Below are 13,126 nucleotides of genomic sequence, written 5' to 3'. Positions count from 1 at the left end.
AAAACTAAAGCATCAAACATTATATAGATTTTCACGTAATATTATCGAAAAATTAAATTTGTATCAATACTTTTATTTACCCTACTTACTATTATATAATATATTCCATAGATATTACTACGTGATAATAACAATTATAAACAAATAATTATCACTGTGTCGTATTTCTTGCAATCAATATAAATTAAAATATGTAGATGATAAGTCTTATATTTAGTTCTTTCCTTTATATTTTATTTTCTGTTTGAATATTTTATCGAACTTAGTTAAAGAAAAAACTCCACTCAAAGATTAAAAGAAATATTTTGAAGTGCAATAAAATTCCGAACAAACTCAAGAATTATCGAGACATATTGGTGCGACGAAAACCTTTGTACATTGTCGGGCTCTTCGGGTGGTCTCGGATTCCTATATAAACACATGCGACACCATATAAAGAGAAATGATATTCTTTATTCTAAACAAAGTTCCTTTATGCATAATTTCCACTACGATCTTTACCAAAAACATAAGCTGTTCCCATCGGTGGACTATGGGGATGGACCCTACTAGTATTAGCCAATAAGATTCATATATTTCCTTCCCACTCTAAAGGGGTGTAGCTCATTTTTGATATAAATATGTGAAATAAAGTTAGGAAGCATCCACTAGCTATCAATCTATCTGTTACATAGTGAATCCGTCTATTATCTGTTATATCAGTTTGTTATATAATCAGTCAGTCAGTCTTATATTTGTAACTCTTTTGTACTCTGTACTTTGCACCCACGTCACTTTTTATAAACTTTTTGTAAATACCGCTCGACATAATAATTAACAGATTGAATAAACTATATTATTATATTTCTATCAGAACTCCAAATTGTTATTATTATATATATTATTATTTCTTTTTGAACCCCACAAATATAAATTTGTGTGTTATTTTTTATATGAATATGTAAAAAATAAAAATTGTTAAAAAAAAGGTTAAGACTATCCTTTTAATTAGTCAAAGAAAGATCAAAAGTAGGTATATATGTACTTACTTTCATTCGTGATGGTTTGTCATGGTAAATTCAATAATGGCTTTAAAGCTTAGGAAACTTCGTAATCCTTGCGAAAGCCTACGGTCGAGCGAGAGGTATCAAGTACATCGTCATAACAAACGATGTCGCAGCACTTTCGAGAGAACTTCTCCGGTTTCCTCGCGACATCCTCTTCCGCTCGTATAGCCCCCTTCGATATCTCCAAGGAAGAGACAAGAAAACTTGTAACGATCCCAAAGACCAAAGCAAGTTGTTGGACAACGCGTATTGCGAAATCCCGTTTGCTTCGTATTCTCCCTTGTCTTTTGATATCGAGTTCGAATCTCGCGTTTGGAATAAAATTCGAGAAAAGAACAAAGTTCCAAGAATGCCCTTAAAACAACATTTTCTTTATTTTTCTTATTTTTTTTTTATCACTCCTTTAGCAAAATTAAACTACTACACATTTTAATTTATTAATCCTCTCTATTGTGTGCGTGTATTTTTTTATTTTTCTTTACAATATTTTCTGAGAAAATAATACTATTTATTTTAAGTAAATATTAAAGCAGACATAATGGAGAAATCACATTATCATAATGTATTTTTTATTAAATTTAATGACGACAAAATGTATCACATATGTTACATTGAATATTAAATTACAGTAAACATTAATATTTTTTATTGCGCAATTTCGTTCATTATTTTTTTTAAAGATTAAAGGATGTAAAGTTAGATTTATTGTTAATTCGAAAAAGTATGCGGTATAAATATTATATTTCTATTTGATCAAAAATAATTTATTATTTAAAAATATACTTTAAGGTCTGCGGTTTATTAAGAAACTGTTTAAAGCTTAATCTTTAGTTGTTTTGTTTTTATGATAGAACTTCATTAAAACTTGAAGGGACGAATGATAAATGAAATTAGAGTAATTCGTTAAAGAAATTGGAAATAACGTTGCATCCAATGGGTAGGTAGGATCTTCAAAGCCGTTAGGAATTAGAAGTCTGCTTCCACTAATGTTGATTTAACGAAAGCTACTTGCATCTTTGTGCGTGTAACACATTTTACCTTTGTATACCTTTCTCTGGCAGATTTTATTTTAGTTCTTTTCTTTCTTGTCTTCTACTTTTTATTTTTTCCTTTCTTCTCATCTTTTTTTTCATTCTTTATTTTTTTCTTCTTTTTTTTTTTCTAAAAGAGTACCAGACCGGATTTAATCTCATTAAGTGCCGAAGCTTCCAGGTTTCGTAGTAGCTGCGGTACCGGCTGTGGCAGCTTTTATTATCCACTGGTCTTTCTCTCTCTCTCTCTTTTTCTCTCTCTTGTATGAACGGCTTTCAGTAGCAAGGCGTGCGGTTCACGGTGTAAGATAAAAGTAATTAAGTCGTGACCCAAGGCTGACTAATTGCACGATTTATTATTCTCGAGTGTTTCTTCTCGTTCACGTCGAAACTCGTGATTGCATTGTGATTGAAAATATAACTCGAATTTTTATGTCTATTTTTCTTCCTATCTCTCTCTCATTCTCTCTCTTTGTCTCTTTTGTTTACTTTTTCAAAGGAAACTTGAAAAGAACTTCGTAGTCACGCAATATGCTGCGATAATTACAAGGAAGTATGTATCAATTGAAATTCTAGTCTCGTCTTAATGTCTACAAACGTAATCAGCAGTTAGCGGGTAGTTCTCTGTTTACGTTTGATTGTACTATCGAAGAAAGGAATATAATTTTCGAAATAAAGTTTAAAGAAAGAAAAAAAGAAAAAAAAGAAGGAAAGTAAAAAAAACCGAACAAATTAAGGAATTGAAATAAAATGAAACGAATCGAATAAAGATTACGATTCTTGGTTGGAAATTCTTCGAGAAATCGATTTAAAGTACTTAGCAGAGACCGATTGAAATGTCGGAGAAGTTCGGCCGATCGCAAGTCGTTGAATGAAAGAAAGGATGAAAAGAAAGAGAGAGTAAGGGTGGGTGAGACAAGAGGAATGAAGAAAAAGAAATTCAATCGCTTTACTTGCACTATAGCAGGATGGCTAATAGCTATGGCGTCGAAGTTAACGATCCCGATAATCGGACGCGCGTCTTCTTTCACCCTTCTTCATGAAGCGTAAGAAAAGAGATCGAAAGAGAGAAAGAGAGAGAAGAGTGGGGGAAGGGTGATAAAGGGACAGATAGAAAGAGAGGGTAGGAAGATCCCAAGAGATATCGGTCTCCAAGATCTTCCAAGCAGGAATTTTCTTTAAAAGCCAACTGACTGCTCAACCGATTCTTTCGAAGAAGAAACAAAAGGATCCAGATTTCTTTAACTGCGTATCCTTACATAGATAATATATAGCTATCATTATATATAGCTACGTATATACATAGGGTGTCCATTTTAATTTCATTCTTAGTTATCCAACATAAGAGAAAATAACTCCTCTTTGATACGAGTTTAATGATCTTGAAGAAATTCATTTTGATTTCATTAAGTTCAGATTTATTTTAATATAAAAAATTATTCATTGAAAGATCGTCACAAAAAATATGAAGACGTTCAGTGCAGTTAAAGTTAAATCATGTATATTCTTTATATAATGCTTATATAACATATACTTAGAGAAAGATATATGTACATAATATATTATATATATATATCTATACACATTTCCCCGGTGGCGTTGAATCCCTTCCTCTCTATGTGCAACCCCATTGTTCATTTTTCAGAAGGCTCGTTCGTTCGGGCCGCCAAGCCTTTTGAGTGTTTTGAACGATTCACAGATAATTCCCGATGCGCTTCTTTTCATTCTCACTGAAATAAGACTTTCTCGCTCTTACCTTCATCTTTGGCTTGGCATCTACCACACATCCCATTCCCGTTTCTCTCTGTTCCTCTCTAACATTTGTTCATCCTTCTTCTCTCACTTATCGAAGTACCTTTATCCCTTTACAAAGAGCAAAAGAATTCAATGACCCGAGTTCTATCTATCCCTTTGTCTTTTCATATTCTTTCATTTTTATTTTATTGCTCCACTCCTTTTTACTTTTTCCCCCCCTCTCTCTTTTTCTATTTTTTTTTTCTTCATTGCAGCTCCTTTTCAATAGAATTTTTTTGATTGCTTTATCGGATTATATTATAAATATCTATAGTACCAAATGTAGAAATATTACAAATAATGTAAAATTAATTTATATTTTTTTTTTATAATAATTTTTTTTTATCAATATATAAAGTGTGACTTTTTATTTAATTTTCCAATTTCTTTTCTTTATTTGTAAAATATAACTCTATTGAGTTTAAATTTAAAATATATCATAAGAGCTATGAAGATTAAATTGGTTTGCAATAAAAAAATGCGATGAAAAACGCATAAAGATACTCTTTGTAGTTAAAAATTATTTTTTCTTTTTTATTGGTTTTTTTTTTCATTTTTTTCATTGTACATTCATTTAATCTCTATGGCTTCAATAAAATTAAATTTTATACTAGAGAGATATATTTTAGCAAAATAATTAAATAAACAATGATAAACAATTAATGTACAAAGTATAGTATAAGAAAATGTATTCTGTGTCAATACTTATTTTCTCCACTATATAATACACTGTTGCTCATCTCATTGTAATAATTTTAGTATAATCATTCTTTTCTTTCTTTTTCCTATTCATATTAGATATAAATATATCACCAAAACATTATGTTACCTTCGTTGAGTTTAATTGTTACTAATCGAGATTGTCTGTGCATATAACTAATAATAATATAATTTTATTGGTTTTCCTCATGCGATTGTATTTCATCTATATGTCGTTATATCAGCTATTTGAAATAACACTTTTATTACTATATTTCGAAGAATAAACGGTAAAAAGATAAACAAAATAAAGCCGATCAGATTTTTACAGGTGACTATAATTATTTATTAAACAAGTGAACCTGCAATCTACGCACGTCCCTCGTAAATACTTACGACGATCGGAGTGTATTTCGAGTATCGTTTTATTTTTCGTTATATATCTTCCATTTTTCTCTTTTTTTTCTCTCTCTCTCTCTCTCTTTCTCTCTTTAACGTTGGTACGATTGTATTTTTACTTCGCTTTTTACAACGCATTTGGCTTAACGTCCGCCAAAAAAATGTAATCTATTCGTCCTCGGAAATAGTACATTAATAAAAAAACACGCGTGTACCTTCGCGTTCGTGTTTCTGTTCGTAATCCGATATAGGATTACGGTAACACCGAAGAGCGATCGAAATAGGAACGCTTGTTAATATTCCAAAATTTTCCTGTGAGCGTATTTTTCCATCCGATTAAAAACATTGGTTTATTAATCTGCCTCTCTTTTTCTCTCCCATTCTCTTTTTTACTTTGTCTTTCTTTCAACGTTATTGTTTCGTCCCATGGAAAAAAAATTTCTATTCATACATTGAAGCGAAAGAGAAATAATAAAATAAATCTGATCTCTTAAAATTATACAATTGAGTTTATAATTTTAAATAAAACACACAAACACCATTTTATCTCTCCATTATGAAATAAAATATTGCATATTCATATTTAAAAAATTCATTATGCAAGGTTTCATAGTTTAATATGCGTCCATAGTATTTGTATAAAAGAACATTTTCATTTAAAATTAGACTTTTTTGAGTGATAATAGACATGTTTAGGTAAACAAAAATAAACGATTCTGAGTGAACTTTTTTTGTCAAGCTTGTTTTAATTAATAAGGAATACAAATTGAATATAATTTCATATTTGTGTAAGAGTTGAGAGATAGAATGACAGTAGGATGAGAGATAAGAAATAAAAGATAGAAGAACCAAATGTGTTGAATAAAAAATAAAACTTACAAGTACGTGGAAATATTTGATAAGAGAGAAACCAGATAAAAATTAGTCGAAAGAAAATATTAAAAAAGTAAAGGTATATAAAGTGTTAGTAATGTTACTATTAATTTAACACGTTTATGCCGGCGCCGATTTTCAGTGTCTGCGCTGTGGGGCGGCGCTCGAATCTATGGAACGCTTCATCTGGAGGCGCGCGATTTTTACTTGTTTATACCTGGACCAAGGTGGACTACCGGTGGTACGCGACGCCCGATGAAAAAATCTAGTGCTGGTCACCGGTGGTACGCGTCGCCCGATGGGACAGTCTAGCGCGAGCCACCGGTGGTATGAGCCGGCGTGAATGTGTTAAAATTATATTATCTTCATGAAAACTATTGGATATTATTTGTGTTTTCAATCTTTCTCATTTTTTCTATTTTACAAAATTAGATATTTACAAGATGTACTTATTATACATGTATATGTTAGTTGGATTTATATATTATTATAAATGAATTGAATATTTTTTTTTACAGATAAGGAGCAGCACCCAATAGAACCTTTACCAACATGCACCCACGCCATGAACGAGTGTCTACGAGCGAAGCTGTGTAATCAGATCTTGGAGAACTTCAAAAGCAGCTGTAAAGCACGAGAGGGCAAGTGCAGAATGGAGAGTCGGTGAGTGATATTGAGTTTGTTGGTTCTTCGTATTTAACCTATTTCGTAAATTTATAGAGATTGAAAAATACTCGACTAATACTCGCAAACAACTCATCAACGCAATATCTAATATAAGAAGTTCTTTTTAAACGAACTATTGAATATTGGATAATAATGAATACGGTCAATGAGAATTTTACCGTTGGCCATAGCACAAATGCTTCTTCATTTTATAGCAAATCTTTCTTTATTTCCATCCTCCTTGTTTTATTTTCTTCTATCTTTTTTTCATTATCTCTTGAAACTCCCATGCATTGTTTTCTTTATATATATTTTTTTTCTCCTGTATCATTGTTCTTATTCAAACGTATTGTTTGAAATTGAAATAAATTACGGGGCTACGTTTTTACGAATTTTCTTCCTCCCGTTTCTTTTTCTTTTTTTTTACGGAAGGAAACATTATTTTACAAATAAAAAACAAAAAATAAAATAAATAAATAACGAGGTGAATTTTAAGGAAAAAGAAAGACTAGTTAGATTCGATTTCTTAAAACTTAATTCTTAAAGATCATTGATGGAATCAATCGACCGACGTCATAGTTTTAACAAGTTATGAATATCAGTTTACTTGTTTCCTTTATCTTGTTTCTCTCGTAAGAAAATTTCCACGAGCACTTTGTAGTGATTCCATTAAACCGAGATACTTCCTTCTTAATACCGTAACTCACTAAGTTTATCGTCAAGTCGAAAGTATCTAGGAAACTTTAAAAATCGCCCTCGGGTCTTGATGTATACGATAAACGTTTGTGCGTGTTGAACACAACCTGCCATGAAAGCGAAAGAGAGAGAGAGAGGGAGAGAAAAAGAGACTTACCGTCATTCGATCAACTTCAAATTTTGTACAGATTATTTTTTCATCAAGTAACAACATTTTAAACAATGTATTTAAAACAAATTTGACGATTTTAAAATTAAGTCTACATAACTATCACTTACTATTTATATCGCCCAATATAACACAATACCAAACTAATTCTATTACTTATATACGAAAATAAAATATTATATTAAAGTTGTAAGTTTAGATTTAGAACAAAAATATAAAAAGAAATAATTTTATTTTGCAGAGGAATAAATTTGCTCGACAAAATTTCGGATTTACTGCAAAAATAGAAAATTAAATATATTTAGTAAACAATCGTTAATTCGTCGTCGTTTGTCTATTGATCACGTTTTATAATTAGAATATTAAAAAGTACTGATTGATTTGATAAAAAAATAAATTCATTGGTATGTGTGGTTCTTATTGATAAAAGAACTTTGGTAAACACTCGTCAACGACCTTTTTCAAAAATCAAACTATGTTTATCCTAACTTCTACTTCAGTGTATGTTTTCTTTTTTCTCCGAGATATAAACACACAAGAGGAGAGTTATAATTCGATCGTCTTACTGTTAACAAGTCGACGCGTGCTTTATAAGAATATTATTTTCCTTTTAATATTTGAACAATTTCAGATTATTTATTAATAATTATTAATTATCAATTATTATCGTTCGTTTATCTAATTGAATTCTTACCCTCTAATCGTTTTCTATTAGTTTTTTATCAAATCAAAAATGAATTCCTAATAAACTCCCGATTTGTTGTCTAAGTTTTATTTAATATTTAAACTAATTCATTTATTTTTATTTAATAAATTTCCTTTGTTATTTAATTTATTGTTTTTTAATTATTTAGCAAGTTAGCAATATTTATACAATTTTCAGTAATCTAATCGTTGTTTTGTTATTATTTAAAAATTCTTTGCATTATTTTTTAACATTTTCATTTGGAGTCAGATTTAAAGAGGAATTTGATTTAAACCAGAACCGTCCAGCTGATAGAAGTCCATGAACTTATTTTTGCAATTCGCGAAGCAAATCAATTTTTAAAAATAAAATTTTAAAAAGCATCTGGACTAGACTAAATAATTAAAAGGAATAAAAACGTGTTTTATATAGAAAACTTATAATAGTGGCAGCTATATGATGTGATGGTATTTTTACACTTGCGTATACAATAACTTTTAACGTTAATTGACTTTTTGATTATCTGTCCTTCTTTGTTCTCCGAAATGCCAGTAAAAGAAAGAAAATATATCACGGGGATTAAAAATAAAAGAAGTTTGACACAGCTGCTAGACGGTTGTTGAATAGAACACATTTTTATTTTGATTTATTTAATAATAAGAAAAATATTATTTGACGTAGAAATGATTTGCAACGTGTACCGAAAACGATACTCGTGATTGAAAATGCGTTAATAATAAAGAAACGAATTATGTTATAAATTTAATTGAATCACTGATACTAATTGAATGAAAAAGAAAAAACCTTGAAAAAAGAAAAGTTGTTACTTCTGACAGGTTTTATTCAACAAAAGAAAAGATCTATTGTTAGGGAATTTTATTGTTGTTGAATACAGTTAGGATTTTCTTTCAACACGAAACATCGGGGAGCCAACGGTGCATTCGCCATCGGACTTTCTCTCGGAAATGACGAAAATTTGAACGTTTCTCGTTCCCTCGAAGCGGCTACCATCAACAGATAGACAGTCAGAACGGTCTGAACCAGACGATTCGCTCTAATTTCTGGTTTGAATTCGGCTTAACTGGCAAGCCCCTCTACGCGAGTGGGCGTTCGTTCTACCTCTTTTCCAGTTTGTCAGGAAAATTCAACGGCTCTAAAACAATCGGGGAAACGTGAAAACTGCATCAAAATCTCCGGCGTGAAATTCACGCTAATTGTTTCTACAGTCTTTTCCATTCGCTCTTCTTCCCAAATCCCATTCTCCGTCTCTCTTTTTCTCTTTTGACCTTTCTCTTTGTCTCGTTTACTTTCTCCTCATCGTATAGTGTAGAAACTATTCTTTTACCAAACATTTTTAACTTCTTTGTTAATATTTTATTTTACCTAGTGTAAAATAATTTGAAGATAATTACGTTAAACGATAAAATTTTAAAATATCGTCATAGAAAGTATGACTTTTTAAGAAATGGAAAAGGAAAGATTGATTATTGCGATAGCGTAAGCTAAAACTAAAATTTTATATTCTCTGTCTTGGAATGCATAAGAGGGTTTAAAATGTACTTTGAAAAATTGGTAAAAGGGAAAAAATTGACTTATCAATGATATAAAATAAGGTAATTAAATGAAGAGGATATACTTCCTGGTAATTTTAAACGTATCTTCAGAACGCTTTATTAAAATGTATCTGTGTAATGTAAGGGTAGATGCGAGAGAAAATCTTACTCCTGAAATTACATTAAATTTTAAAATGTAATTTTGACGATCTTTGCGTTTCGTCCGTGACGTATATATGTATGTATGTGTATATTCGTTGATGAGTCTAAAAGGTTCATATAAATTTAGAGAAAATATTACGAATATAGTTCGTATGAAACTTTCATATTGAAACAAGTACCGTTAATATCATTATTTTATTACTTCGTACTTTAGTTCATTAAGTTTATGTTCTTAATAGATAGAGGAAAATCATGAAATGAAGAAAGTTACTCGATTGGAAGACAAAACTGTCTTTGATTTTTCGATTTTACTCTCCTGAAACAGCGATTCTTGTCTTTGCTATACTTTTCCTTAGTAAACTTGTCTTATTCTTGTCTTTCGTACCATTTCATTGTACCAATTCGGACTGAAACGGGTTTTCTTTTCGTTTCGTTTGTCGATTTCATGAGATTAAAAATACAGAAATTGTCGACGTAAGAACATCGAAGAACGAAGTTTAAACGATTGGAAAAGTTAGATTGTAGGAGGATCATTGTAAGAAAACTTTCGAATCTACTTTCTCAATATTTTTTTGAGCCCTCTGTAAAAAGTGCGTTTAATAATTCCATATAATTTAAACATTTTTTTAGATCCTTTTTATTCTTCAATGTTTAATGTAGAAAATCTCTTAATGTAACATGTTTTACCGGACGTTTAAATCGTTGGCTTTACAACATATTAATTTCATAAGGAGCACTTTAAAACGATGATAATTTTTTATTAACCATACTTTTTCGTTATTGCAACATCATGTTTCGTAAACATTTACCTCGTGATGATGCGAATAGTCCTTCAATTTTATTAGAGCTTACCTATCTCATTTACGGTTCAAATTCTTGTTTCCGTTGTATATTATGCTTGAATCTTTGCTAAACATTTAAATCGTCAAAAAAAATATTTATTCGCGAAAGAGATGGTAAAATGAATAAAAGACCAAAAAATAAAAGATATATATATATATAGAAAGAAAGAGAGAAAGAAGATAAAATGAGATGGAGAATAGTAATAGAAACGATGTTCGTCGTTGATTTAAAAGATAACCGTTTTCTTTTTAACCAGCCTGACTTACAAACAGTTTGCTTGTTGGTGTAAAATGCGAGATTTGCGTGACAGAAGCGATGAGAATTATAAAGAATAAGCATAAGCAAAAGAGTAGCTCGAACTTAGAGAAAAAAAGAAAGAGAAAGAGAAAGAGAAAGAGAGAGAGAGAGAGAGAAAGAAAGATGCGATTCGATTTATGGCAAATTGGGACCGTAAATGGAAAATGGAATGAATAGCCAAACTCAGAAGTGGCCCAACGATTCGAACAGATAGAAAAAGAGAGAGAGAGAGAGAGAGAAAGAGAAAGCCTTGAATCGTTCCGATTTGTTCATTTTTAACAAATTCATGGGGTTCTTCTTCAGATATTCGAATGGAAAATGGAAAAACGAGTTTACAGAGCAATGCGAATACCTTCACGCTTTCTTTCTATTTCTTGCATCTTTTTTCGCTCTTCTCTTCTTCTTCGAGCCTCCCCCTCCACTTTTTCAAACTCTACTCAGCCTTTTTCTTTTTTTTTTTTTCGTTCCCTAGGTTATCCATCTTCCGTATTACAACTGTATCTCTTTCGCGAACGTTATCTTGCGTTTCCATACTACGTTTACACTGTATTTTTTTCTTTCGTGTTTTTTTTTCTTTTTTTCCTTCGTTTTTCTCTTCCCTACTAGTAGCACCCGTTCGTTCTTCCTCTCTTTATTTCCTTCCTTCCTTCCATCCTTTTCCTATATCTTCTAGTTTTTCACCATTTCTCTCAGTTCACACTCATATTTTTCTCAAACTTCCGGCCTCTCGGCGAAGAGCTATTTTTCACTTTCCATCGAGGATAGTGGACGAGGTTGGATACGTCAGCCAACCACCCTCTCAACGAGAGTTTCATATTTATAAAAGAGTTAATATTTATTCAACCCTCGTGGATAGCTTTTTACTCATTCACTGTCCCTTCTTTCGCTTATTCTACTTTTTTCTCCATTTTAGCACAGAGCAACCGCCTGCTGAATCTCCTTCCATAACTGTGGAACGTTATACGCGAAGCCTTGCTTGCTTTTTTGTTTTTATAATTTCTATTAGAAAATCTTACAACTCGAGTGGAAAATTCGCCAGAGTCGAATAATTCTTGTTAAATGCGTGTAAATTTTTCGTATGTACCTAATGTGTATGCGTGTATAAATGTGTGCTTATACACGTGAACTGTAGTAATACACTCGCTATTATATAAAATGCAATAGAATCTAATTCATATTTTGTGAAAATAAAAACATAATTAGTTGTTTTTTATTTCTATTCGTAGTTTTTACGACATAACGTAATCGCTGAAAAATTTTTCTTTTGATACAGCAAAATACTTAAAATCACTTATGCTAAAACAGAATTCATATTACTCATTTGTACATGAAAACCAAAATTAAATAATTTCTTTTACTTTTTTTCTAAAAAAAAAAACTCATTAATTATTACTAGGTACTCGTGTAGCGTTTATCCGACCGTATATTTTTTTAATTAATTTTATTTTATTAAAATTAAATTTTTAAGAAAAAGATAGAATTTTTGTCATTGACACGTTTTATAATTGTTACAGTATGGATAAGAAAGAGGCTTATGTTAGTTAGAGTTAGACCAAAGGAAATGAAATCCGATGTCAAGACGTTGGTTTCCTATGCTATGCCATTTTCTAGTGGTATCATCGAACATCGATTGACGATTGTTTCAATCGGCTTTAGTCACTAGCACTTTGTATTCTAACATTTTCCATTCTTTCTCTTTTTTCTTTTCTTTTTTTTTTCGATATAGAATGAAGTCTCCATCTCGCACTATTCTCCTGCTCACCCTCCTTATCTTTCACTCTTTTTCGCGGGTATATACACATACATGAATACGTACTTACTTACATACTAGACCTATACGTAGATCGTTTTACCTAGATACAACTTGACTCGACTTCCGTTTAGTAGCGATACGAGTTCTCGAAAGTGTCTGAAGTGGGAAAGACGTCGAATTTCCATAGATAGGAAGAAGAAAGGCATTCGATTCGATCTACATACGTCGCTATGGTTTATACATGCTCGAATTTGTCGAAATCTATGTATGTCACTTAAACATATTAAATATATAATATTTAAAGAATATTATTTGATAGAAAAATTGTATCTTAAATTTATTAAAACTATTAGTTCTTTTATGTAAGATAAGGGTTAAAACAGAATAAAACACATATATTCATCTTATATTAATATAATTGTAATTATACTATGTTTCAGATCAAAAAAATTAACCAACG

The 13,126-nt window shown here is 30.8% G+C and overlaps 1 protein-coding gene across 1 annotated transcript in view; it reads left to right on the top strand.

Moving 5' to 3' along the window:
• Gfrl (Glial cell line-derived neurotrophic family receptor-like) overlaps nt 1-13,126 on the top strand; it is a 238,459-nt gene that overhangs the window by 109,345 nt on the left and 115,988 nt on the right. The window contains exon 4 of the mRNA XM_089177345.1: nt 6,361-6,505. Within this exon, the coding sequence (XP_089033471.1) occupies nt 6,361-6,505 (145 nt within the window). The remainder of the gene's footprint in view (nt 1-6,360; nt 6,506-13,126) is intronic.

Source organism: Polistes dominula, unplaced genomic scaffold (assembly GCF_049000335.1).
Source record: "Polistes dominula isolate Pdom_NZ unplaced genomic scaffold, Pdom_raw_medaka contig_20, whole genome shotgun sequence".
NCBI lineage: Eukaryota > Metazoa > Arthropoda > Insecta > Hymenoptera > Vespidae > Polistes > Polistes dominula.
Note: the sequence above shows the minus strand (reverse complement) of the source record. Positions and strands in the feature narration are given on the sequence as shown.